Genomic DNA, 23,561 nt, shown 5'->3' with positions numbered 1-23,561 from the left:
TGTTTAGAGAAGAAACGTTGGGGGTAAAGTTGTGTTTATGAATAAGACTAAATGTAGCGAGTGCAAAAATAAAAATTAATTGATTGGAATTTTTTTATTTCATAATAACACATCAAAAGACATTTTTAAGACACCCAAATACAGGATAATATACGTCATCTCACCGGGAAACAGAAGTAAACAAAGCGACATCGCAGTAATTTCACGTGACTTATTTGTCCTATTATGAAAAAAGTGTATTTCTACGATAGATGAAGGAAATGCAGCGGCTATGCAAAAGGTCTTGAGTGTGTAACTGTACCCGTTTAACTGTACTGCGGCTTATCCGCTGTGAAAAGCAGATGTTTCGGTAGCAATTCAAAAGTAAGGGATTTATACGTTACTGTAGCAAAACTGTAGCAAGGTGTGTAACATTCAATCCTGTAATTCTGTGTCTTTGTCGCTCTCTGAATGATTCTCTGTCTGTCAGTCCAAAGCCGTTGAGACGTATTTTAAGCAGGTGATGCTATAATGCTTTTTTGCTAGGGCTGGAGTTATGACTGTGCTTTAGGCGAGCCAGTTAAGTTTAATGTTAATAAATAACGGAAGAAAACAATTGTCGCTGCCGAACTAAGATGAATGCCAATGTGATTATAAGATAAAAACACACATGTTATATGTGCGCATATAGATAAATAACAATCTGTTGACCGGTACTACAAGCTGCGCGTTAGCAGTTAATTTACGCGGTACATTTAAAACCGACGTGACTTCTCCCCAGCTCTTGTTCTTATCTGTGCGGTTGTGGTATATTTTTGAGGATACATTATTAAGACGATCCTCCATGTCCGCTGTACAACGTACCCTTGCAGAAGCTTTACCTCCGTCACTTGTCGATGTGTCTCTCATTGGCTGTAGCGAAAGCACCAACGTCATCAGCCCGATCTACAATCCTAAATATCAAACATGTTTGATATGATCGGGGCGGCTAAGATTTCTCTCGGAGCAGATCGGGAGTATAAGATTCGATCTGTGAACGCCTCACATTACGTGATAATCTGGGCCGATTCTCGGGCCCGATCGCGTTTCTGGGCCCGATTTTTCCAAAGATTCTCGGGAGGGAAAATCGGGGTAAAATCTGGCCGAGAATCCTGTAGTCTGAGCCAGGCTTTAGTTTAGTATCATGTTAAAGAGATCAGAATGACCCACTCAAACCTTATCAGACATTTTTTTTTATTATTCTCTGTTTCCACTCAGAAACTCCAGCCCTTGCGCCCTGTGGAAAGGACGACTTTATGTGCAGTAACGGCAGGTGTATAAGTGCAAACCTCCGCTGCAATTTCTTCAATGACTGTGAGGACTACGGCTCTGATGAGATCAACTGCAACAAGAAAGGTGAGCTTATCTGTGTGCCAGAGAGTGAACGTAACACTTATTTTGGCACACACTCAAGCGTATGTGTGTGCTCTGTGTCTCTGAATAGATTCGGGTCTGAATGAATGTCATCAGAATCGCAGCGTCTGTGCCGATGAGGCTCACTGTGTGCTAAACGGAAGCGACTCCTTCTGTTCCTGCAGGCCGGGCTTCCAGATAACACAGCAGCAGACCTGCGCAGGTAACGAAATTTAACTGTAATGTAACTGGACTGAGACATTTCACAAGCAGGTTCTGAGGGATCGGTTGTGCATGTAGTGGGTTAAAAGCAATAGTATATGAAGCCATTTTCACAGATTTTATCAAGCAATATCTTGTGGTCTCTCTCTGAGATGCGTTTAAACCGGTCCTGTCTATTGGCTGCTTTACCTTCATTATTAAGTCCAAGTCATCCATTTTAAGACATTTTTAAATACACTTTTAGATATGCAATGAAAAATGTTTGGATTAAGATCCTGCTGCTCACAGTTGTGTTTCTGAATTGTTGTTGTTGTTGTTGTGTTTCTTCTCTCTGACAGATACTAATGAGTGCAAGACGTTTGGGGTGTGTTCTCACATCTGTAACAACACCAAGGGTTCACACAAATGCAGCTGCTACAGGTTCTTCACCAGAGTCAATGACACCTGCAAAGCTGACAGTATGTTTTAATCTACTCATACGCCATAACTGCAAAATGGCTCAGAACGTGTCCGTGGCGTAGCATAGTAATGATGGGCCCCAGTGCAGGCAAATGCTTAAAACGTAATCGAATTTGTGTGTCTAATCTAAATAATTTGGACAATTTAAATCAATATCTTATCAATTCATTAAACAGGCCTGAATAAGGTATTCAAGAATTGTATTAAAAAAGAATGACATTAAGCCTTACTTAAATCTTTCACCGCCATTGACGAGTTATCTGGTCAATAAAATAAACACAGTTCCCCACCACGGCAATCAGTGTTTGTACTGTTGTACAGCGGGGGCGCTATTACACACCTTTGGGAAAAAGTACAGAATCCCAGAACCTAGAACGTATATGTTTTAGCGGTTTTTAATGGTTGTTCTGAGTGGAATCTGGGCGGAATCTTTTCAAAAATCATTAATTATCAAAATAATGCATTTTTGTAGAAACCTACCCTCATATACGGAGAGATAAAAAACGAACAAATGAATATAGAAGAATACGGTTTCTTTTGTTTAAAAGCTGAGACTCTGTTCTTTCATCTGACATATTGTTTGCCCATATATTCTTAACAGAAAATTTACTGTGAGCATTACATTTGGGTGAAAATGTATAAAAACGCTGCCGTAGGCTGGCAACTTTTTTTAAAAGGCTGGCGGCGAATGAGTTAAAGGGTGGGAAACATGTTGGATTCGTCTGTTAGGCATTTCAATCCATTCCACACCCAACGTTCTTGGTTTTCTTCCTATGTATTAAATCCAGACAATTTTTTGTGGAAACATTGAATAGCACATACCTATGTATAAATGTATAGGATAATGCAATGTAAGTTGCTTCAAAGCGTTTGCCAAATGCATAAATCTAAATGTTTCTCAATTCACAAATGTTTTATCAAAACAAAAACATATTGAAATGGTTACATCATATAAGGTCCACTTCATATTTCCCGACATCTAGACATGCTGTTCACTTTTCATAATCAACATGGACTAAATAAATAATAATATTATTGCCTAATATTTACGCAAAACTCAACTCAACGTTATTTATAAAGCGCTTTTTACAATTTTCATTGTTACAAAGCAGCTGTACATGAGACACATTGAAAACAAGAAAAATATTAAACTAAATAGGACATTTTATTCTCTCGCAAAGTCGATATTAATGGTGAGTTAAAAGCAAGAATTGGACCTTAAAATAAAGTGTAACCTATCTTCTTTATTGTATGGTTAATAAAAAATAATATAATGAATTAAAATCAGCATGCAATGGAGTGTTTTCTTCTGTTTTCTTGAACGAGAAAAATGTGGGACAGGGCTTGTTTTCGACCTTAAAGAAAACTATGGTGTGTATTCTGACTTTCCATTCTATTTTTTCTTATTCTAGGTAGTGAAAAGCAAGTTCTATACGTCGCAGATGATAATGAAATCCGCAGTCTGTATCCTGGAATGCAAAACTGGATATACGAACAAGCCTTCCAGGGAGATGCAAATGTCCGAATTGACGCAATGGATGTGCACATAAAATCCAAACGAATCTTTTGGACTAACTGGCACACCGGAAGAATCTCATCTTTCGAGCAGCCATCTAATGGACCTGTCTCACCAAACTCGAATCGCAACCGACGACAAACTGATCCCAGAGTTACTGATCTAGAGGTCAGAGGCGCTTCACAAAAACAAAAGACATCAATATTTTACAGTTAGAATCACATTTCAACATCAGTTTCAAATGAAAAAATCTGTGTGTAAATAAAGCAAGTGATAAAACAAGGGAATAAATGGTATGCTGACATGCTAAAGTTAGATCTACTGGAATGTAATGAAATGAGTTATAAACAATATCTGCATTTTGAAATTGTTGTAGATCCCTGGATTAAAGATGCCTCGTGGGATAGCTGTGGACTGGGTGGCCAACAACATTTACTGGACGGACTCGGGTCGTGATGTCATTGAAGTGGCACAAATGAACGGACGCCATCGTAAAACTCTCATCTCAGGCATGATCGATGAACCCTACGCCATTGTGGTGGACCCTCAGAGGGGGTGAGACTCATGTCATAATCAATAATACACAGTACATGGACATTTCTCCAGCGCTCTGTAGCATCTTAAAACACAAACAATACTCTTAGGTGTGGAAAGTTTAATATGCTAGGCCTTTTTTGTAAATTTGAGTTTATTAATCACTTTTACGTTTTCTTGTACTATGGATCAGCTCCTGTACAGTAACCACCCTAGCAACAAACCAGATCACCTTAGCAACAGATACAGCGCTAATTAAAGGCTGGAATACACTACACAAGTTTTAAAATCTGGGTCCAGTTGCATAAACTTAGCCCCTAAGACTGCATCTTCAGAACAAGTCAATATCTTATGACCCATCAGTGTTACTTTTCATTTTTCAAGTAGACTAATTTACCTTTTTATGTAACTGATTTAAAGAATTTATGACCAAGCTTGAAGAAAATAATTAGATAACTTACTTCTGAGACTAGTATAAGCAGTTTATGCAACCGGCCCCTGGACACATATAAAAAATAGACATCAAAAACTTGCAGACTTTTTGAAAGTTTGGAGAGAAAAACCAGATCACACACTACGCGATAGAATCTGAAAATCTGAACAGAAGTCTAGAAGTGTATTCCAGCATAAAGGCGCTAAGAACACCTTTGCAACCATCAACCCTTTACAAAAACAAATTCTTCATGAAATCTAAACTCATGTTTCTACAGTATGTATCCATCTATCATCAGTAACCAGTAAAGAAACCTTGTTCAATTACATTTGAAAGAATCCCTTGAAACGCTTTGTATTGAATTTCTTAATCTTTTCTTTGTGAAGCACTATGTACTGGGCCGACTGGGGAAACCACCCCAAAATTGAGACGGCAGCCATGGACGGCACCATGAGAGAGACGCTGGTACATGAAAACATCCAATGGCCCACAGGTCAGTTGTTATGTGACCCATTCGGAAAATACACAACTATTAATTTACTACAGTTAAACCGAAAATGCCTGGTCTTACTACAGTACACATGATGCAAACCCTCATGACGTGAGCTCTGTTTTGTGTTTATCAGGTCTAGCTGTGGATTATTTCAATGAGCGACTGTACTGGGCTGATGCAAAACTCTCTGTTATCGGCAGTGTGAGACTGAATGGAACAGACCCCGTCATAGCTGTTTCCAGCATTAAAAACAGTTGAGTCATTCAGTTACATCAATAAAGCTCACATCTCTGAAAATTACATGTGAATTTATTTGCCAATAGTAAAAATAGTTTTAAGTCTAGTGCTCAGTCACAAATCCAGTTCTATCTAATGCGGTTTTCTCCCTCTACACAAACATAGATTTGCATCATCCCTTTAGCATTGACATCTTTGAGGATTTCATCTACGGCGTAACCAACCAGAACAACTTTGTCTTCCGCGTAAACAAGTTTGGCAAAGGGTCTGTTGAGCATCTGACCGCAGGCATGAATCATGCCACGGATCTGGTCCTGTATCACCCTTACAAACAGCCAGAGAGTAAGTATAAATCTGTCAAACAACAGGCCCTTAGAGAATAACAAGACTCAGCCTTTATGTGATAACCAGTGCTGGTAGAAACTGGTAGAGATTATATAATTCTGTAAAAAAACACAAAAGAAACGGAAAGATTAGGGTAAAATGCTAGAGTAAAAATACTGTTAATTTGTTAACTGTACAAAAAAGTAAAATAAAATATTAAACAAAACTTTCCATTTAGTTTTATTGTAAAATAATATAATGATTTTTGAAAGTAATAGGTAATTACCATCTATTTTGTGTTTAGGTTCAATTTGAACAGTTTAGTGTTTGTTAATTTTGATTTCAACAACTTGAAACCATGAAATATACTGTTAAGAATTTTGAAATATACAAACAATGAAAATGCTACCTGATTCTTCACAGCTAGAAAGCTGTTTACATGTTTCCTGTATTTTTTATGAAAGTTTTCTGCCAGTTTTATTTACTCTATACAGTAAACATGTTAATGTACATCCTGTATATGTAATCAATTCATATAAATGTATGACATAAACATATTACTTTTCACAGTGACAAACCCATGTGACAGGAAAAAGTGTGAGTGGTTGTGTCTGCTCAGTCCCAGCGGTCCAGTGTGCACATGTCCAAACGGCCGAATTCTAGACAACGGCACCTGTGTGGAGGTGCCCACACCCACACTGTCACCTGTCTGTAAGTCCACTCAACTGCTAAAATACAACGATTCCCGATTTAAAGAAATCAAAGTCATTTACATTCATGGGTATTCACACAATGATCTATGTATTTGTTATGTCTCAGCTCCTAGTGGCACCTGTACCATGCTGTGTCTGAATGGTGGCACCTGTGTGCTGAACGCCAGGAAACAGCCCAAGTGCCGCTGTCAGCCCAACTATTCAGGAGAAAGATGTAACTTAAACCAGTGCAGAGATTATTGCCAGAACGGGGGAACCTGCACTGCATCTCCCACAGGTACGAGACCACAAACACACACAAGAACATAGACACAAATTATTATTATGTGAATGTAAAGTGCACGATATACAGGAACCCTCAATTGTGATGTCTCGCTCGCAGGTAGACAAAGCATTCTTTCTCTCTCTCACTAAACGATGAAAGCCAGGCATTAGCATCTCTAATCGGAACTTAATTCTTAATCGCACAACTACCTGCATATACAGTGCTCAGCGTAAATGAGTACACCCCCTTTGAAAAGTAACATTTAAACAATATCTCAATGAACACAAAAACATTTTCTAAAATGTTGACAAGACTAAGTTTTATATAACATCTGTTTAACCTTTAACATGAAAGTAAGGTTAGTAATATAACTTAGGGGAAAAAAATTCAGTTTTACTCAAATTAGGGTGATGCAAAAATGAGTACACCCCACTGAAAGTCTCTGGAGCAAAGCTAAATTTTAGACTACAAATGTCTAATTTAGCAAGAATTCAACCACAGGTGAGTCTAATTATTCATTACACGGGTGACAGTTAACTATAAAAGGGTGTGCTTAAAGAAAACCCCTTCCCATTTCACCACATGGCACCAGATGGAAGAGAAATATCACAAGACCTGAGAAAGAAAATAATTTATTTACACATGAAAGGTGAAGGCTACAAGAAGATCAGCAAAGCTTTACTTATCAGTCAGAATACTGTAGCAAAAGTGATACAAACATTTAAAAAAGATGTAACTGCAACCATCTCACAGAGACGTCCAGGACCTCGACAGGACCGTCTTCTGATGAGAAAGGTTGAAGAAAATCGACATGCAAGTTCACTGCAGTTATCTAAAGAAGTAGAAAGTCAAACTGGGGTGACTATTTCCCGTGATACAATACGGCGTACACTGCAGAGGAATGGCATTCATGGGTGCCATCCACGAAAGAAGCCTCTCCTAAAGCCCAGGCACAAAAAGCCCGCCTAGAGTGCTGACAAAGATGAAGATTACTGGGACTCTATACTCTGGAGTGATTAGACCAAGATAAATGTTTTTGGAACTGATGGCTTGAAAACTGTATGGCGGCGCAAAGGTGAGGAATACAATGAAAAATGCATGGTGCCTACAGTGAAACATGGTGGTGGCAGTGTCCTTATGTGTGGCTGAATGAGTGCTGCTGCTGTCGGGGAGCTGCATTTCAATGATGGCATCATGAATTCACAAATGTACTGCTCTGTCCCGAAAAAGAAAGAGAATATGCTACCATCACTCCATGCCCTTGGTCATCGTGCACTTTTCCAACATGACAATGATCCTAAACACACATCTAATGCCAATGTTCGATTTCTGAAGAAGAACAGGGTGAAAGTGATTCAATGGCCAAGCATGTCTCCTGATCTGAACCCAATCGAATATCTATGGGGAATTCTGAAGAGACAAGTTCAGCATCACTCCATCCAGCATCCAATCTCTAAAAGAGGTCATTCTTGAAGAATGTAAAAAGATAGATATGGCAAAATGTCGCCAACTTGTTCATTTCATGCCTAGAAGACTTGGTGCTGTCATTAAAAGTCCTGGAGGCCATACAAAGTACTAGATTTAGTAGTTTTTGTTGTGGGGTGTACTCATTTTGCATCACCCTAATTTGAATAAAACTGAAAAATGTGTAATCTAAGTTTACTTTCATGTTATAAGTTAAACAGATGTTATATTAAACTTGATCTTGTCAACATTTTGGAAATGGTTTTTGTGTTAATTGAGATATTGTTTTAAATTTTACTTTTCAAATGGGGTGTACTCATTTACGCTGAGCACTGTATGTAGGGCTGTACACATATGGGTCAATGACAAATAAGATTTTCAAGAAGAAAAAAAAAATATTTTAAGCAAAACAGTTTGAAAATGTATTTTTATGTCCAAAAAAATGTATTGTGTTGATTTATATTGGTTTTACAGCATTTTAGGGAGCATTAATTCATTATTAAACAAGATTTATGATTTTACCACCCAGAAAATGTCAGGTGGTGCGACCATATATTAATTTAAAATAATATACATTTAATGTATTTAGCACTGAGTATGTTTCCCCTCATATATAAGAAATTTAACATAAAATCATGCCAAAATATTTTATTAAGAATTTTATTGAGAAAATTAACATTTATTTCTCAGTTTTGTTCTCTGTTTGTATGTTCGGACGGTCGCACCACCTGACATTTTTGGTCTTTCAAACACCAAAACTCAAAAAAATCTATTGAATTTCAATAAAATGAAAAGGGTTTCTTATAAAGGACATATTGTAGATCCATTTGATATATGACATGTATTTATTCAAATTCTTTTTAGGAAAATAATGAATTTGGACACAAAAAATACATGTCACGTCATTAACCCATATACAAACAAACATACTTGTGTATGTACATCTATAAAAAATCCACTTACTCCCCGTTTGCTGGTGAGAATCACACTCACTAACTGAGTGATATCAATGTATACAGTGTTGATATACCAGATTTTAAAAAGCTTTTTACTAATAAAATTTCAATGAAAATGAAATCTCATTCAAATAAATCTTGTGTATAATCTGATTTATTTATATGACATTTATTTATATGACATTTTTGGATTCGTGATTTTCTTTCAGGAGCTCCAACTTGCCGTTGCCTGGCAGGCTTCACAGGACCCAACTGTAACAAACCCACGTGTCTGAACTACTGTAAGAATGGAGGAAACTGTACGGTTAGCCGCGGTAACCAGCCCACCTGCAGCTGTCCTACAGAATACCTGGGAGACCAATGCCAATACAGTGAGTGCGACACACCACACACGCTGTCTGTGTCCATAAAGAGGCCAAGTTTTCACGTGGTTGCAAAAGTCATCTTTGTCATTTGTAAGGGTATTGTCTTCTCGACAGGGAAGTGTGATGGACCCTGTGATAACGGTGGAACATGTATGAAGTCCAGTGACGGGTCGAGACAATGTCGCTGTCCTCCACAGTTCATCGGCAACAACTGTGAAGTGGACAAATGTCACTATTGCCACAATGGCAAGTGTATTCCCACAAATCTCTACCAGCCTCATGGAGATGTTACATGCAGGTACACCATTTCACATTCAATGATCCATTTATGTCGAATCACAGTCATAAAGAATCATAAAAACAAAATACAAACAAAACCTACAATGTCATGGCTGGAATCACTTTTTGGTTTTATTGTGCAATGGGTGCGCATTAAGATATTTAATTCACCCAGTTTTGGTTTCCATATGTCCAAATATTTCCAAACTCAACTGTATGACCTGTTTAATGTCGTGTAGGTGTAGCAACGGCAGAATCCAGCCAAGCTGTTACACATGTGAAGAATACTGTGCTAATGGACAATGCTCCCTCGGCCCGACAAACCTCCCACAGTGCAAGTAAGTCAACTATCTCACAAATGGTACATTGAATGAACTTTTTCATATACCCTTATTTATATATGTATTCAAGCACCCCTCTAGTCTAACTATGGAACAACATTGATCATTGGAAATATTGGCTTTGGTTTTGAAGTATGATGTATTCTGAACATATATAATGTTCATGAATGTAATTTCATGTAATGTAATACATACATGTTTTTTTTTTGCCTTTTTGTAGATGTCCTATTGGATGGGAAGGGCATCGCTGTGAGAATCCTGCCCTCAACATGGATGCTGCATCCAGTGGCCGTAAGTGCATGGATATATAAAGAAAAACAAACTTTATTAAAGTACTGAAAATATACTAATGTAGAATGTAGTCAGTTGGGCCCTGTTCTTTTAATAGAAATGTATTTTTCTTTTAGGCACAGCTTCAATAGTGATTGCAGTGATTATACTCATACTGCTTGTGTTGCTCATTGGAGGAGCAGTTTTGTGGTACAGAAAAAGGATGAGAGGGTGAGTGTGTAGTATAGAAATGCTTTTTAACACCTGCTCTGCTGCTTATTCAATGGATCAATACTGATGAAATTCAAATTGAAGATATATCTCGCCCCAAACAACTCTTTTCTTTCCTTCTTTCTTGCTTGACTGCATCTGCTCTGTTCCACAGACTGGGCAAATCCCACTCCAAGCGACCGCGGTAACGGTCTTTCTCCGCTATGTCTTTATTTTTGTCTTTCTCCCATTTTGTCCATATTTATTGGTTTGGAAAGTTGTGGTCCTGTGGTTTATAACAGGGGCGTCATGCACCTATTTTTTTTAAGGGGACACAGTGTGCAAAACACACAGAAACATGTCCTGTATGTACAAATACATACATTTAAGTATGTACATTAAGCGTATTCAAAACATCGCACAAGTCATTACGAGAAATAAATTACAACATTATCTGATTGATATATGAATCTTCTTCCCATTTAACAAAAAAATTATGTACATTTTTAGGGTTCATCAGTCTGGTGTACTTTGAGAACAAATATATTGTAAAAAAAATTGTGCTTATGTAGGTAAGGAGTCATTGTTTGCACACAAATGAACATAGAACACAAAAGTAAAACCAAATAAAAATGAAGCAAAGTGGGTCACCTTTGATAAACTGCCTTTAAAACAGATTTATTATCCATTACACAATTCCTTCTGTTATGAAACAGAAATATATAATGGAGTGTCAATTCTTAATGTATCATTTAATATATCGTATATATTGTTTTAACTAATATACCACTCTATGTATTTCCAAATCTATATTAAATGATTGAATATATGATTTGGTAATTTAGAGGAAAACTTATTTTCTTTGAGTGTATTGTCAGTCTTCGCACACAAAAATTTAACTGTAACATAAACATAATTCACTTTAAATGATGCTACCGATATGTAAAGCATAGTTTCCGTGAGCCGAGCTCCCAACCGCTGCTTACATTTACCAGCGCTGTTTTTTCAGTCGCCGGATTGATAAATGTTAAGCTCCTGTACTTAATACAAATTGCGAAAATGTTCTAAAACAGATTCAGGGTGCAACTCGTAACTGATATAGTGTCTTCCTATAGAATCGTATAACTGATTAATAGATGCCTAACTGCATGCAAAACTGGCTGTTTCTGTTTGAATGGGCATGACGCCACTGGTTTATAAAGTGTACGTGTCCTTATGGTCTGACTCAATCTCTAGCTGTCATATCTAGGGATGCACCAAAAGTTTAAAAGCTGAACATGACAAATATAAGCTATAAGACAGATCACACTGAAAATCTGGTCGGAATTGTGAACAGCATTGGAACAGTCACATTAACAACATCTCTGTGTATGTTTAATGAGACTCACAAATGTGCGACAACACATTTTGATATTTGGATAGTTGGCTTTTGATATTGCGGCGAAGAATTGAATGCGATTGTGAGGTGAATTTGCATTGCATCTACTAAAAAAACGTTCAACTTTTCTATACAATGCGTCTATGTGACAAAAGACAGCAGAACCCATTAATGACGAACCATTTGTCATGATGCGCCGCCTCCAGAAGGGACAGCATAATGGATTATAATGGGTTCTATTGTCTGTTTGTATTTTAAAACAATGAACATTTTATGGACCAATGTGTCCAGAAGTTTAGCTCTGGTCAAAAATGCTCATGTTGGTGCATTACTAGTCACACTGTATCTCTGTTAAACCACCTGACCAAACCCTACAAGTGGTTTATCCCTTGTTCACGGGATAATGAAACAAATGAATCTTGCTCAGGCCAGCCAGTTGAGTTATACCCTTCCCATGTACCCGTGAGACGATCTGTCGAATATGTGTTTTAAAAGTCAGTGTTTATCAAGATAACATGGGATTGATTTTATACTACGTCTACTACATCGCGTTAAGGTATGTGGTCACTCCATGCTTTAGATCTTGGGCATATGCTCTTATGCTCTATATCGTATCATATTCAAAAGCTGCTGCTTTACATTCTGTTAAACTTTTCAAATGAAGACTAAACCAAAAACTGATTTTATAATACACGCACGCACACATGCAAAAGCTTTTTTAACCTATATGCTATACGTTAAGCTGTTGTAGTAGCTTATACAGATTTGAGCGCACATAACTTGTTGTATAAAATAATACTGCACTTTCCTTCACAACTGTTTCATACTGCCGAGGCTGTATTTTATACATTTAAGTATTTCAATTATTACTATCTGCGGTTTAAACGTATTTCTACGTATTTCTAATTATGCTGATATAATAGACTTGAGTATAGACATCCCATGTTTTTGGAAAATGCTGGATTTGTCCTTTTGTTACTGTTAGTGACATTTCTCTGTGTTGTGGCTGTATTTCTACCTGTGCTGCTTTATGCTGTCTAATAACTAAATTGAAATACAGTCTTTATATATAGCAACATAAACTACACTTTATTTCTGCAGAGCCAAAGGCTTTCAGCATCAGAGAATGACCAATGGCTCAATGAACGTTGAGATTGGGAACCCAGCCTATAAAATATATGAAGGAGAACAAGATGACGATGTCGGAGAGTTGCTGGATGCTGATTTCACGCTGGATCCGGACAAGGTAAGACGAATGCGTTGAATAAGATTTTCTGTTTATTTTACTATTTACAATTCATGATTCACTGACAGAATTTGACTCTTTTGAAAATCGCACACAGATTTGTTTACTGAACATTACAAACGGACTGTGTCTTCATTTCTAATATAGGAACAAGCTCATGCCATCTACAATCTTTAGACCTTTTCCCATATTTAGTTTTAGTGACGTATTGTGGATTTTAAGTAAATCTATGGTATTTTACTAGAAATAAAAAAGTATAAGTCAAAACCACAATTTACTTTGAGATAATATTATTTTTTATTGCAGCCAACCAACTTTACAAATCCCGTGTATGCTACGCTGTACATGGGAGCTCACAACAGCCGCAATTCCCTGGCCAGCACAGACGAGAAGAAGGAGCTGCTATCAAGGGCCGACGAAGAGCCGCTGGTGGACCCCCTGGTTTAGATCTTGTCAGTTTCGCCCAAACCATTTGAAGAAAAAACATTTTGCCTTTTTGAGAAAAAAGAATAAAAGCAGAAAAAACAGGAGAAAATCATCGATCAAGTGTTAACACTGTATAAAATGTACAAAATGGACTACTTTTGTATGTGATTGCAGTATTATATTTTGTTCTTTTACAATTCTTCTGGTCAGAACAAAACATCAAGAGAAAGATACATTTTCTACTACAAAAAAGTTGTTTTTGCCATTTTATAGGTCACACCCCCTTTACCTTAATAGCCACTACCTCTGTGCAATATGGAGTCGAAAATAAAAATGAACAAAATTGGAACATTTTTTATTTTTGTATGAGATGTATAGAGAAAAATGTTGTTCCATCAGTAGTGCCAACTGTTGTGTGTTTGACTGGGTACGTTTGTCCTGGAACAAATGCTGTTTTCTTGAATGTTGTTTGTTTTAAACTTAACACAATATCAAGCAGATGAAATCAGTTTTACATTACAATACAGTTTTATGACTTCCATTGTAAATTCATAACTGTTAAGTGTAGTTTTCTCTTGCACAGATCTAGACCATCGCAGTATTACATTAGTAAAACTCACGGATGAGCATAAAGGTTTTTACACACCATGTTGTGTGTTTAAACGGACAAAGGCGTTTAGATGATGGAAACTCTAGCTGTTAAACTCGCTAGCTGTTAAACATTTGACACACTTGACTGAAAGTCCCTATAAAAGATGAAGAGAACGCAGATGAGTGTCCAGCATACATGGCATCTTTAATATTGTCCCAGGATGCATATAATGAATGTGCTGACCTGTAATCTAGACGATACAAGATGTTTTATTCACTAAAGTTCAAATACTTCAGTTTGTGTTATTATTTTAGGTCCAAACGTTTGGCTGGTACTGTAATTTATTTTAAGACAAATGAAGTGAAGGATCATTAAAGGTTTTATAGAAGGTAGAAAACTGCTTACAAAGAAATCCTTAAACAATTCACATTCCTGCATTAATTCTAGTGATTTATTTTCTAGGCTTGATCCCACCTTTAAATTTTAGGTGTCAAATTTACAGTTGTGAAAATTATTTTTAAATGTCACTTAAACTCTGCAATTTTGACACGTGTTCACCTTCTCTTTTATAATCTGTCACTTAATTATACTTTCCATCATGTTGCTTAAAATATATGAAAATATGCTTTTCCCGAAGTAATTTTCATAATATGTTGCTTAGATGCTGCTTTTGGTGGAATGCTCATGAGCCATATACTGTACTTAAAGAAGTTCTAAACAAACATGTTTTACTAGCAGTAAAGTAACAGATTCACTTTTTTTTCCAGAAGACAAAATTGTCATCACATATCAGCTTTCTAATATCAAATCAGTATGAAAAATTACAGCTTTTTATAGTACCAAATGCATGGAAGAGAATAATGTTAAACTTTTTTGCTGGAGTGCTTTATGAACTAAATAACATATTGTCATAAATAAAACATGTCTTAATCCTTTACCATTTCAAGTTTATAACACTGTTTGTTTTATTATTCTACAAATAAAATCTTAATACTACATATTTATCATGCAGTTTAGGCATACTCTCTGGCGTCTCCACTTTGGAAAAGAGACTTGCAAAATAAACAGTATTGTTTGAGGCATTTATATTCTAACTTGTTTTATGTTATGTTTGATAAGTAATATGTATTAAAAAATAGAAGTGCTTTACATTTTGACAGCTGTTAATTAATTAATGCATTGCCATCTGTCTCTGAAGCCCTGTGGCTCAGCGGAAATGTAGAATTTTCAAATATCTGCAGCTTTTGACACTTGAAAATCAGATGCTCTTATGCATCATAGGAAGTCTATGTCAAATCGGAATTAGAAGGAAATGCATACATATATGTATGACACACGTTATTCCACTTCCATCTCTTGAAATGGTTTCAGTTTGATGTATTTGTCATCAGTTCAGTCATTATTCCACTTATTCTATATGTCTTAAAATCATCGGCTGTGAAATTATGGCCAAACATTAGTTTTTGCAAATGAACTCTTCACTTGTTTAATTACTCATTTACCCTATATTGTATGATCTTAATTTGTGTATTATATTTAAAAATGTTTTATGTGAATATGACTACTTTTTTATTTTAAAACCTTAATTTAAGTATGTCAGCATGATACTTCATTCTATAATATTTCTATGATTAAATGACTGCCAATGACTGTGGTCATAGTCAGTAAGCTTGCTGACATCATCCATAGCAACGAGGTCAACCCTACCCATTCTCTTAGCTTAAGATTTTTTCCTGCTTCTTAGAAAAAGTTTCTTTCAGAAGCGTTGTGAATATGTTATAAGAGAAAACTCTAAAAGTCACAATGCAATCAAACAGAAGTTGCAGTGATTATTGTAAAAGATTTATCCGTGCACACCATTGTTGTTTTTTATTCATTTGCATTTATTTCAAAAACATCAAGCTCCTCTCCCCCTCTCAACAAAAACTCTTCAGCACATGACGTCAACAACATAAAAGAGGTGGGACTATACTGACTGTCCAGTGTCCAGACATTTTTAGCCTCCACTGCAGGCACAACAAACCAATCAAAAAGGGAAGGGCAAAATTGTATTGTTGTATTGCGACTGGCCGCAGGAAAGGGTGTTTGACGGTATCTGTGTTGATGCAGTTTCATTGGTGCGTTCCAAACAGGATACCTCGCCCTCAGAAGGGCCCTTCAGGAATGGCACACAACAAAAAACGTCACTCCAAATGAAGAGAAATTGATGATGTTTTTATTAAAAGGACACTTTAAGAGATACACCCTGCACACGAAAACTCTAAAAGGCAGCATTTCAAGGCAGGAAGGCATCAGGGCCTGTCCGAATCCAATGTTTTCTTTACTTCCTGTCTTTTGAGAAACCTTCATCTAATAAATTTTTGGAGGCAGCATAAATGTATCCTTCGCTGCCTTCAATGTCCCACAATACTATGCGTGCCCATGTGCGAGGAAGGTGTTTTTACGAGCAGGACCGAGCTCCCAAGTTATTGCCTCACGTGGCAGCAAGGCAATAAATAACTGACTAAAATTTCAGACGCAGCAACAATTGCATTTTACCCTCTAGAATTTATACATCAAGATCTTTTCTCTTAAGGGAGTAGGGCATAGATATTGTAGGATTATTATAAAATTAATTATAAAAATTATTATATAAAATTATCATAAACATTTTTTTTATAGTTCACCTGTAGTTGTGCAGGGAGAGAGGGGATGATGGGGGAAGGCTTCTTTTTGCTGGCCGCTATAAAGCTTCTAAATGTAGTTTTTCATGAACTTTGGATGCATGTATTACTGGCACATACTTTATGCATTTATTAGCGTGTTCTGTTCAGTAATGATAACAGCTCACATCACAACATAACATGCACTCACAAATACTCGCACAGCTTTAATTTAGGGAACATATGCAACTAAAATGGTCGCAATTTCGAGCCTTTCACTCAATCATGCGAATTGAATGAGGAAATTGTGTTCTTGAGACTTTTCGGATCTCGTCACACCCCTACAATTTCACCATGGTGTTGCTTCAGTATAACCAGAGTTAACCTTGATTTGTGTAGTGGAAGTGTGTTCATTCAAATCTGCCAAATGACATGGTTTCTACACTTACACTATGATAAAATCATGGTTGATTTCCTTAAGGGCTTTAAAATCCTACTTAAGTAAATACAGTAGTACACTACAGTATATATTACTGTAATATATAGTATGCTGCAGTTTACTTTGCTGTAATATACTATATTATTGTTTCATGTGATCACATTCATCTCTTTCATGTCATTTTGTCAAAGCAAAAGATTGACTATGGCTTAAAGTTAACCTGGGGCCTACAGCACTGGACTGCCATGTCTGAAGCAAGACACGCCCCTTTATTACCATATGGACACAGAAATGTAGAAATAAATAAATGTGAAAATAAATAAATATAAAAATGTAAAAAATTCGAAATACATATATATTAGCATAAATGCATGAAAGAAATACAAAAATGTACAATAAATGAAATAAATAATATACATTTAAAAATCTATTTTTCTTATTTTTAGAAAATATATTTCTGTATTTCTGTATTTATTTTCGATTTTTTACATTTCTTCATGGATTTATTTTTCATGGCTTCCATACCATAACGCAAGGTTGTGGGTTCGGTCTCATGGGATTGCTCATATCTATGTATAAAAATGTATAGGATATCTAGCTTTGGATAAAAGCGTCTGCCAAATGCATAAATGTAAATGTATGTCGCAAGCTAATGCGTTGTCAAAGTGACAGTTATAAGCAGCCTTTCGGTTAGGAAAAGCGTCAAGATTTAATGTAAAATTACAATGAATTGAGATATAGGTAAATTACAAGTTAACACGGTAGTAATGACTAGCGTTCTTTCAGTCCATTGGCGGCTGGTGATTTTTTTTTTAGATGGGGCTGTGGCTAGGGTGACCACCACCCAAAGAAACTAAATGTAGGTCAGGTAATCCGTTTGTGTGGGACAATGTGGGACACGGAATAAAAACATTTGTATATAATTTTTACTTAGAAAAAATAAGTGGTTATTTAGTCCATTCCAACTATTGCATAATTAAGACATATATAAAATGTTATATAACAGAAAACTATTTTAATGGCGATTTCAATTTAAGGGTCACTGTCTCATTTTGAGCACAGATCGGACGCGGAGTTATCATGTTGTAGACTTCGCTAAGTACTCAAAAAGAGTAAACCAATGGAATAAAGAGCAAATGTATGTTTAGATGGACAGAAACACAGAAGCCGTCATGCCTCTTACACTTGGTTTATTGAACTGCCCCGCTCTACCTCCGTGCTCTCTGTTACACGTCATAGGAGGAGCGGCCGGCCTTAAAGGGGAATACACATCACTCTACATCCCCCCTCTTTTAGTAGAAGATAAACAAAACAAACAGTGAAAACAAAGTATAACCAACCATATAACATTGGATGACAAAAAAGGTGCAATGAGAAGGAACATTTGTCTGCACAAATATCACATGCGTACACACGAATATGAAAATGCATAGCACGTTTCAATCAGGTCATAACATAGTCTTTGTAATATTGGTTAGGACGGCTGACTCTTCCAGAACGAGTCACCACTGAATGTTTGCCCTCCGTGTCAATGTGACAATCCACTTTAGAGGACAGTGGTTGCTGTACGGGCCCCTCAGCATTGGATGGTATTGCAAGAGTCTCAGCATTAGTCACCACTGGAAGATCATCCTCAAAGTCAGGTGGAGGGGATTCTGAGACGTGGAGGAGATGCCGTCTGTTCCTGGTGTACTTGACACCTTGTGATGTCACAACGTAGCTATTTGGTTGCTGGGCAGGGGAATTCACAATTGCTAGCCTGTCAAAACCACGTGCTGTCTGCATCCTGACCGTTTGCCCTGGCTTCAGTGCAGGGAGCTGATGAGCATTTCTGTCATAATAGTCTTTTCCCCTCAGTCTTTGTTTTGTGATGATGTCCTGTATGTTTGTGTGAACAACAGGCTGAAGCATTGCCTTGGCGACTGGGAGGAAGGTCCTTGTTTGTCTAGATAGAAGGCGTTGTGCAGGGGAAGGTAAGCCATCTCTTGGAATATTACGAACATGGAGAAGTGCAGCACGGATGTCAGTATGATCGCGGTAGCATTTTTCCAGAAGATGCTTGGCAGATCTAACTGCACGCTCAGCCAATCCATTGGACTGGGGATAGTGAGGGCTGCTGCGAATATGCTTAAAGTCCCATGTGCATGCAAAATCTTCAAAATCCTTGCACACAAACTGAGTAGCATTATCAGTCATTAGAGTGTGAGGGACACCATGTACTGCAAAATGTCTTTTCAGCTTTGCGATAACCGTGATGCTTCTCATGTCAGGAAGGCAATCCAGCTCAAACCAGCCTGAGAATGAATCCACAAGGACTAGATGTGTTTTTCCATGCCAATCAAACAGGTCAGCAGCCGTGAAAGACCAAGGAAGATCCGGGATGTCATGGAGCTGCAGTGGTTCTTTTGTCTGATGAGGTTTGAGTGCATTGCAGGGTGCGCAACGAGAGAGTTCAGCATCAATATCAATGTACATCGATGGCCAATACATAATTTCCTTAGCTCTGCGCTTTGTTGCTGTGATACCAGGATGGCCCTGATGTAACTGACCTACATAAAATTTCTGTAGCGCAGGTGGGATAATCAATCTCTCCCCACGAAGCAGCAAATCATCCTGAATGGTCAGCTCATCTCTCATTGAAAAGAAGGGACGCAAGGAATATGGAAGTTCTTTTGAGGTGGCTGGCCAGCCACTTCTAATCATGTCAGAGAGCTGTTGGCATGTGACATCTTTTTGCACAGCAGCCCTGAGTTCATCTACCCGACGGGAAGATAGTACCTGAACAGTCATGACCTCCAGCAGGTCATCGGTGAGTTGTGGGTCAGATGTGGAGAGGTGGGCCCGGGACAAAGCATCAGCCACAAACAGCTCCTTACCACGTTTGAAGATGACATCCAAGTGATAACGATGCAGTTTCATCATCATACCCTGCAGTCGGGGTGAGGCCGTGTGTAGTGGCTTCCTTAATATTGTTATTAAGGGCTGATGATCAGTTTCTACAGTGACAGGGCGGCCATAGATGAAATCATGGATTGTTTTTGTCGCAAACACAAGTGCCAGCATTTCTTTTTCAATTTGAGCATAACGGGACTCGGTGGGTGTGAGGGCCCTTGATGCAAATGCCACAGGCCGCCCTCGCTGTAAACATACCGCACCAAGGCCATGTTGGGAGGCATCCGCAGAGAGAATTACTGGTATGGACGTGTCAAAATATTGTAACACTGGGGGGTTTGTCAGAGCCTGTTTCAGTCTCGCAAAAGCCTTGTCATGAGTCTCATGCCAGCACCACTCCGAATCCTGATGAAGCAACGGTCTTAAAGGACCAGTGATGTCGCTGTACTGGGGAATGAATTTTGATAAGTAATTTGTCATGCCCAACAACTGCTGCAAAGCTTGTTTTTCCTGAGGTTTTGGCATGTCACGTACCGCCTTTGTTTTTTCAGGGTCAGGTTTGACACCATCAGCAGTCAGCAGGTGACCTACATACTGGACCGAATCGACTCTGAATCTGCATTTGTCCGGGTTGAGTTTCATGTTAATGGCACGAATTTTGTTCAGTACCTGTCGCAAACGATCATCGTGTTCCTCATGCGTCTGGCCCCAGATGAGGATGTCGTCAACTACAATTTCACAAGGCTCTCCAGCAAACAATTGCTCCATTGTTCTCTGAAAGACCTCACTGCCTGTGGAGATTCCATATGGCATCCTCAAAAATCTGAAACGGCCAAACGGGGACATAAATGTGGTTAATTTGGATGAAGCTTCATCAAGGGGGACTTGCCAGAACCCACATTTAGCATCCAGGATGGTAAACACTTTAGCACCAGGCATATCTGCAATGATCTGTTCAATTGTTTTTAGGGGGTGCCGTGGTCTGAGGAGGGCTTTGTTAAGATGAACTGGGTCTATGCAAATCCTCACAGACCCATCTTTTTTTGTTGCTGCAACCATGGCGGATACCCACTCCGTTGCCTCAGTTACAGGTGTTATCACACCCAGCTCAGTCATGTGATTCAGTTCTGTTTTCACTTTTTCTTTCATGGCTATTGGTACTTTAAGGGGAGCACATACTACAGGGGTCACTGTGTTATCCAGTCTCATGTGATATACAACTGGCAAGCTGCCAATGACATCATAGTCAAAAAGATCTCTGTATTCACGTACCTCCGGCGCCTCATGATGCAGCATGTGTACATCAGGTCCGAGTTGGATGAGTCCCATAGCGATGCTATCCTGTAGACCGAGAAGGGATTTTACATCACGATCCACCACATGAAATTTAAATTCCCCATGGACACACTGCAACACTGTTGTTCCCTCAGTGTCAATTGTCTCTCCTCCATAAGCCACCAGATTGACTTTCTCTGCTATGTTGGTAGGGAAGGTGTGATTCAAACCTTTCAGCATTCGTTTTGATATTACATTACACTTGGCCCCAGTATCAACTTTTACTTTCAGTTGGCCATTTCCATTTTTCAATTTCAGCGTTGTGAAAATCTCACCCTGCTGACTGGTGAGCTCAACAGGGTCACAGAAAAAAGTGTCCTGCATCTTGTCATCAGGTTGTGCATTCAGCTCATGTATTCTATCCCTTTGATGAGCCCTAGGCTGAGAGAACGTTTTAGCATCTATTTGCTGTGTTGGTGCTGATCTGCAGCATCTCGCAAAGTGGTTTAGTTTACCACAGTTGTTGCAGCGTTTGTTGTATGCATGGCATTTGTTTTTTTCAGCAGGATGTTGGCCATTACAGTTTGAGCAACGTGATTTTTGCAGAGCACATACCTCTGTGTCTTTTCTCAGCGCTCTCAGACTTTTCTCAGACTGTTCATGCAGCAAACATATGTTAACAGCCAAGTCCAGGGTGAGGTTTTTTTTCACGGAGTAACTGTTTACGAACTGTGTCATTTTCTATACCGCAGACAATGCGGTCTCTAATGAGTTCATCTTGCAATGATCCGAATTCACATTTCTTAGCGAGAATTTTCAAAGTGGAGACGTATGCTTGCACAGATTCGGTTGGACTTTGAACAGCGGTATTAAACGCGTGTCTATCCATGATGACGTTCTTTGCGGGTAAGCACAATTCAGAGAATTTAGTTAGAAGTACCTCTGGATCCTCATGATCTTCCCCGTCATCATACACAATTGTTTCAGACTTGTCAACCGCTTCGGGACCAGCGAGGTTTAACAATGTGTAGGCTTGTACTTTCTTTGATTTATCAGACAGGCCTGCATAGCAGTAGATGCGCCATTCCTTTTCAAACTTTCTCCAGTTATCGGCAATGTTGTCATCAAAGACCAACGGATTGATACGGCGAAGCCCCTGTGCCATTTTTTGATCCCACTTCTTACACCAATGTATGTTTAGATGGACAGAAACACATAAGCCGTCATGCCTCTTACACTTGGTTTATTGAACTGCCCCGCTCTACCTCCGTGCTCTCTGTTACACGTCATAGGAGGAGCGGCCGGTGTTGTACCGAAATCCGACTCCCCGGACAAATCATACTCCCCTCGCGTGCACGCGCTTTATTCACATTTGATAGGCGGAGTTAAGAGTTCTGTTTGCTGCGATTCTATTTCACACTTCTAGCCCCAGGAATGAATGTGTAAATTAGTCGTTGTCAAAGTCCGAAAATCTATGATCACCAAAAGATGTTAAGCAATACTAAGGATTAAAGATGGGTCAAGTAAATAAACACACCACAACATGGTAGATAGATTTAGCTCGCTCGTGGAAGCGATATCTTCAAGACCACACGGACAATTTTACATGGATTATCACAGTTAAGGGATAGTAATGCTTTTTATGCAGACTAATTTGGATGCCTGATGTCATTTATCTGTGCACAACTTTGTTCCAAAAAGAAGTCACGATATCTTTGGATTTGTGGATGACGTTTTGCTGTTGCCATGTTACTAATTCACACCGTCTTTCAAATAACTTGTAGGCTGATCCTTTACATGAAGTATGGAAGAAGGTGTTAAAAATGCCAAAATTCTTTCATTTATCTCTTTTTTAAGGATTTTTCCCTTCTGTTACATTTTGTTTGACCAATGAAATCACGATTAAAGGACAAAACAATCAATTGTCTTCTATTTTGATAACATTGAAAATGCGTTATGACTTATGAAAATACAAAATATGATTTATTTTGTATCAGGCTATTTAACAGACCATTCCTCTATTTCTTTTCAGGTTTAAATATTCTATTCAATGTATGTTTTTCTAACCTTTGTGTAGTGTTAAAAAGCTGGAACAAGAAGCACTTCATTTCTTTAATATATCTTTGGTTGGTGGCCTCATGACTATTAAGCTTTAGTTTTACTGGAACGAGTTTAATGGGGGAGTAAAATTTCCACAATTTTAAACTTACACCTCCCAA

At 38.1% G+C, this 23,561-nt stretch overlaps 1 protein-coding gene across 1 annotated transcript in view; it reads left to right on the top strand.

The window, feature by feature from the left end:
- The window catches only part of lrp1aa (low density lipoprotein receptor-related protein 1Aa), a 131,742-nt gene extending 116,564 nt beyond the window's left edge, over positions 1 to 15,178 (top strand). Inside the window, exons 74-91 of the mRNA XM_056735396.1 lie at positions 1,237 to 1,374; positions 1,463 to 1,594; positions 1,932 to 2,051; positions 3,465 to 3,736; positions 3,945 to 4,123; positions 4,922 to 5,028; positions 5,162 to 5,281; positions 5,431 to 5,607; positions 6,160 to 6,300; positions 6,409 to 6,579; positions 9,197 to 9,358; positions 9,467 to 9,650; positions 9,871 to 9,969; positions 10,193 to 10,263; positions 10,380 to 10,473; positions 10,628 to 10,657; positions 12,932 to 13,076; positions 13,383 to 15,178. Coding sequence (XP_056591374.1) covers positions 1,237 to 1,374; positions 1,463 to 1,594; positions 1,932 to 2,051; positions 3,465 to 3,736; positions 3,945 to 4,123; positions 4,922 to 5,028; positions 5,162 to 5,281; positions 5,431 to 5,607; positions 6,160 to 6,300; positions 6,409 to 6,579; positions 9,197 to 9,358; positions 9,467 to 9,650; positions 9,871 to 9,969; positions 10,193 to 10,263; positions 10,380 to 10,473; positions 10,628 to 10,657; positions 12,932 to 13,076; positions 13,383 to 13,523 — 2,483 coding nt within the window. The 3' untranslated portion in view covers positions 13,524 to 15,178. The remainder of the gene's footprint in view (positions 1 to 1,236; positions 1,375 to 1,462; positions 1,595 to 1,931; positions 2,052 to 3,464; positions 3,737 to 3,944; positions 4,124 to 4,921; positions 5,029 to 5,161; positions 5,282 to 5,430; positions 5,608 to 6,159; positions 6,301 to 6,408; positions 6,580 to 9,196; positions 9,359 to 9,466; positions 9,651 to 9,870; positions 9,970 to 10,192; positions 10,264 to 10,379; positions 10,474 to 10,627; positions 10,658 to 12,931; positions 13,077 to 13,382) is intronic.
- Positions 15,179 to 23,561: the final 8,383 nt, after the last annotated feature.

The sequence above is a fragment of the Triplophysa dalaica genome, chromosome 21 (assembly GCF_015846415.1).
Source record: "Triplophysa dalaica isolate WHDGS20190420 chromosome 21, ASM1584641v1, whole genome shotgun sequence".
In the NCBI taxonomy this organism is placed as follows: domain Eukaryota; kingdom Metazoa; phylum Chordata; class Actinopteri; order Cypriniformes; family Nemacheilidae; genus Triplophysa; species Triplophysa dalaica.
Note: the sequence above shows the minus strand (reverse complement) of the source record. Positions and strands in the feature narration are given on the sequence as shown.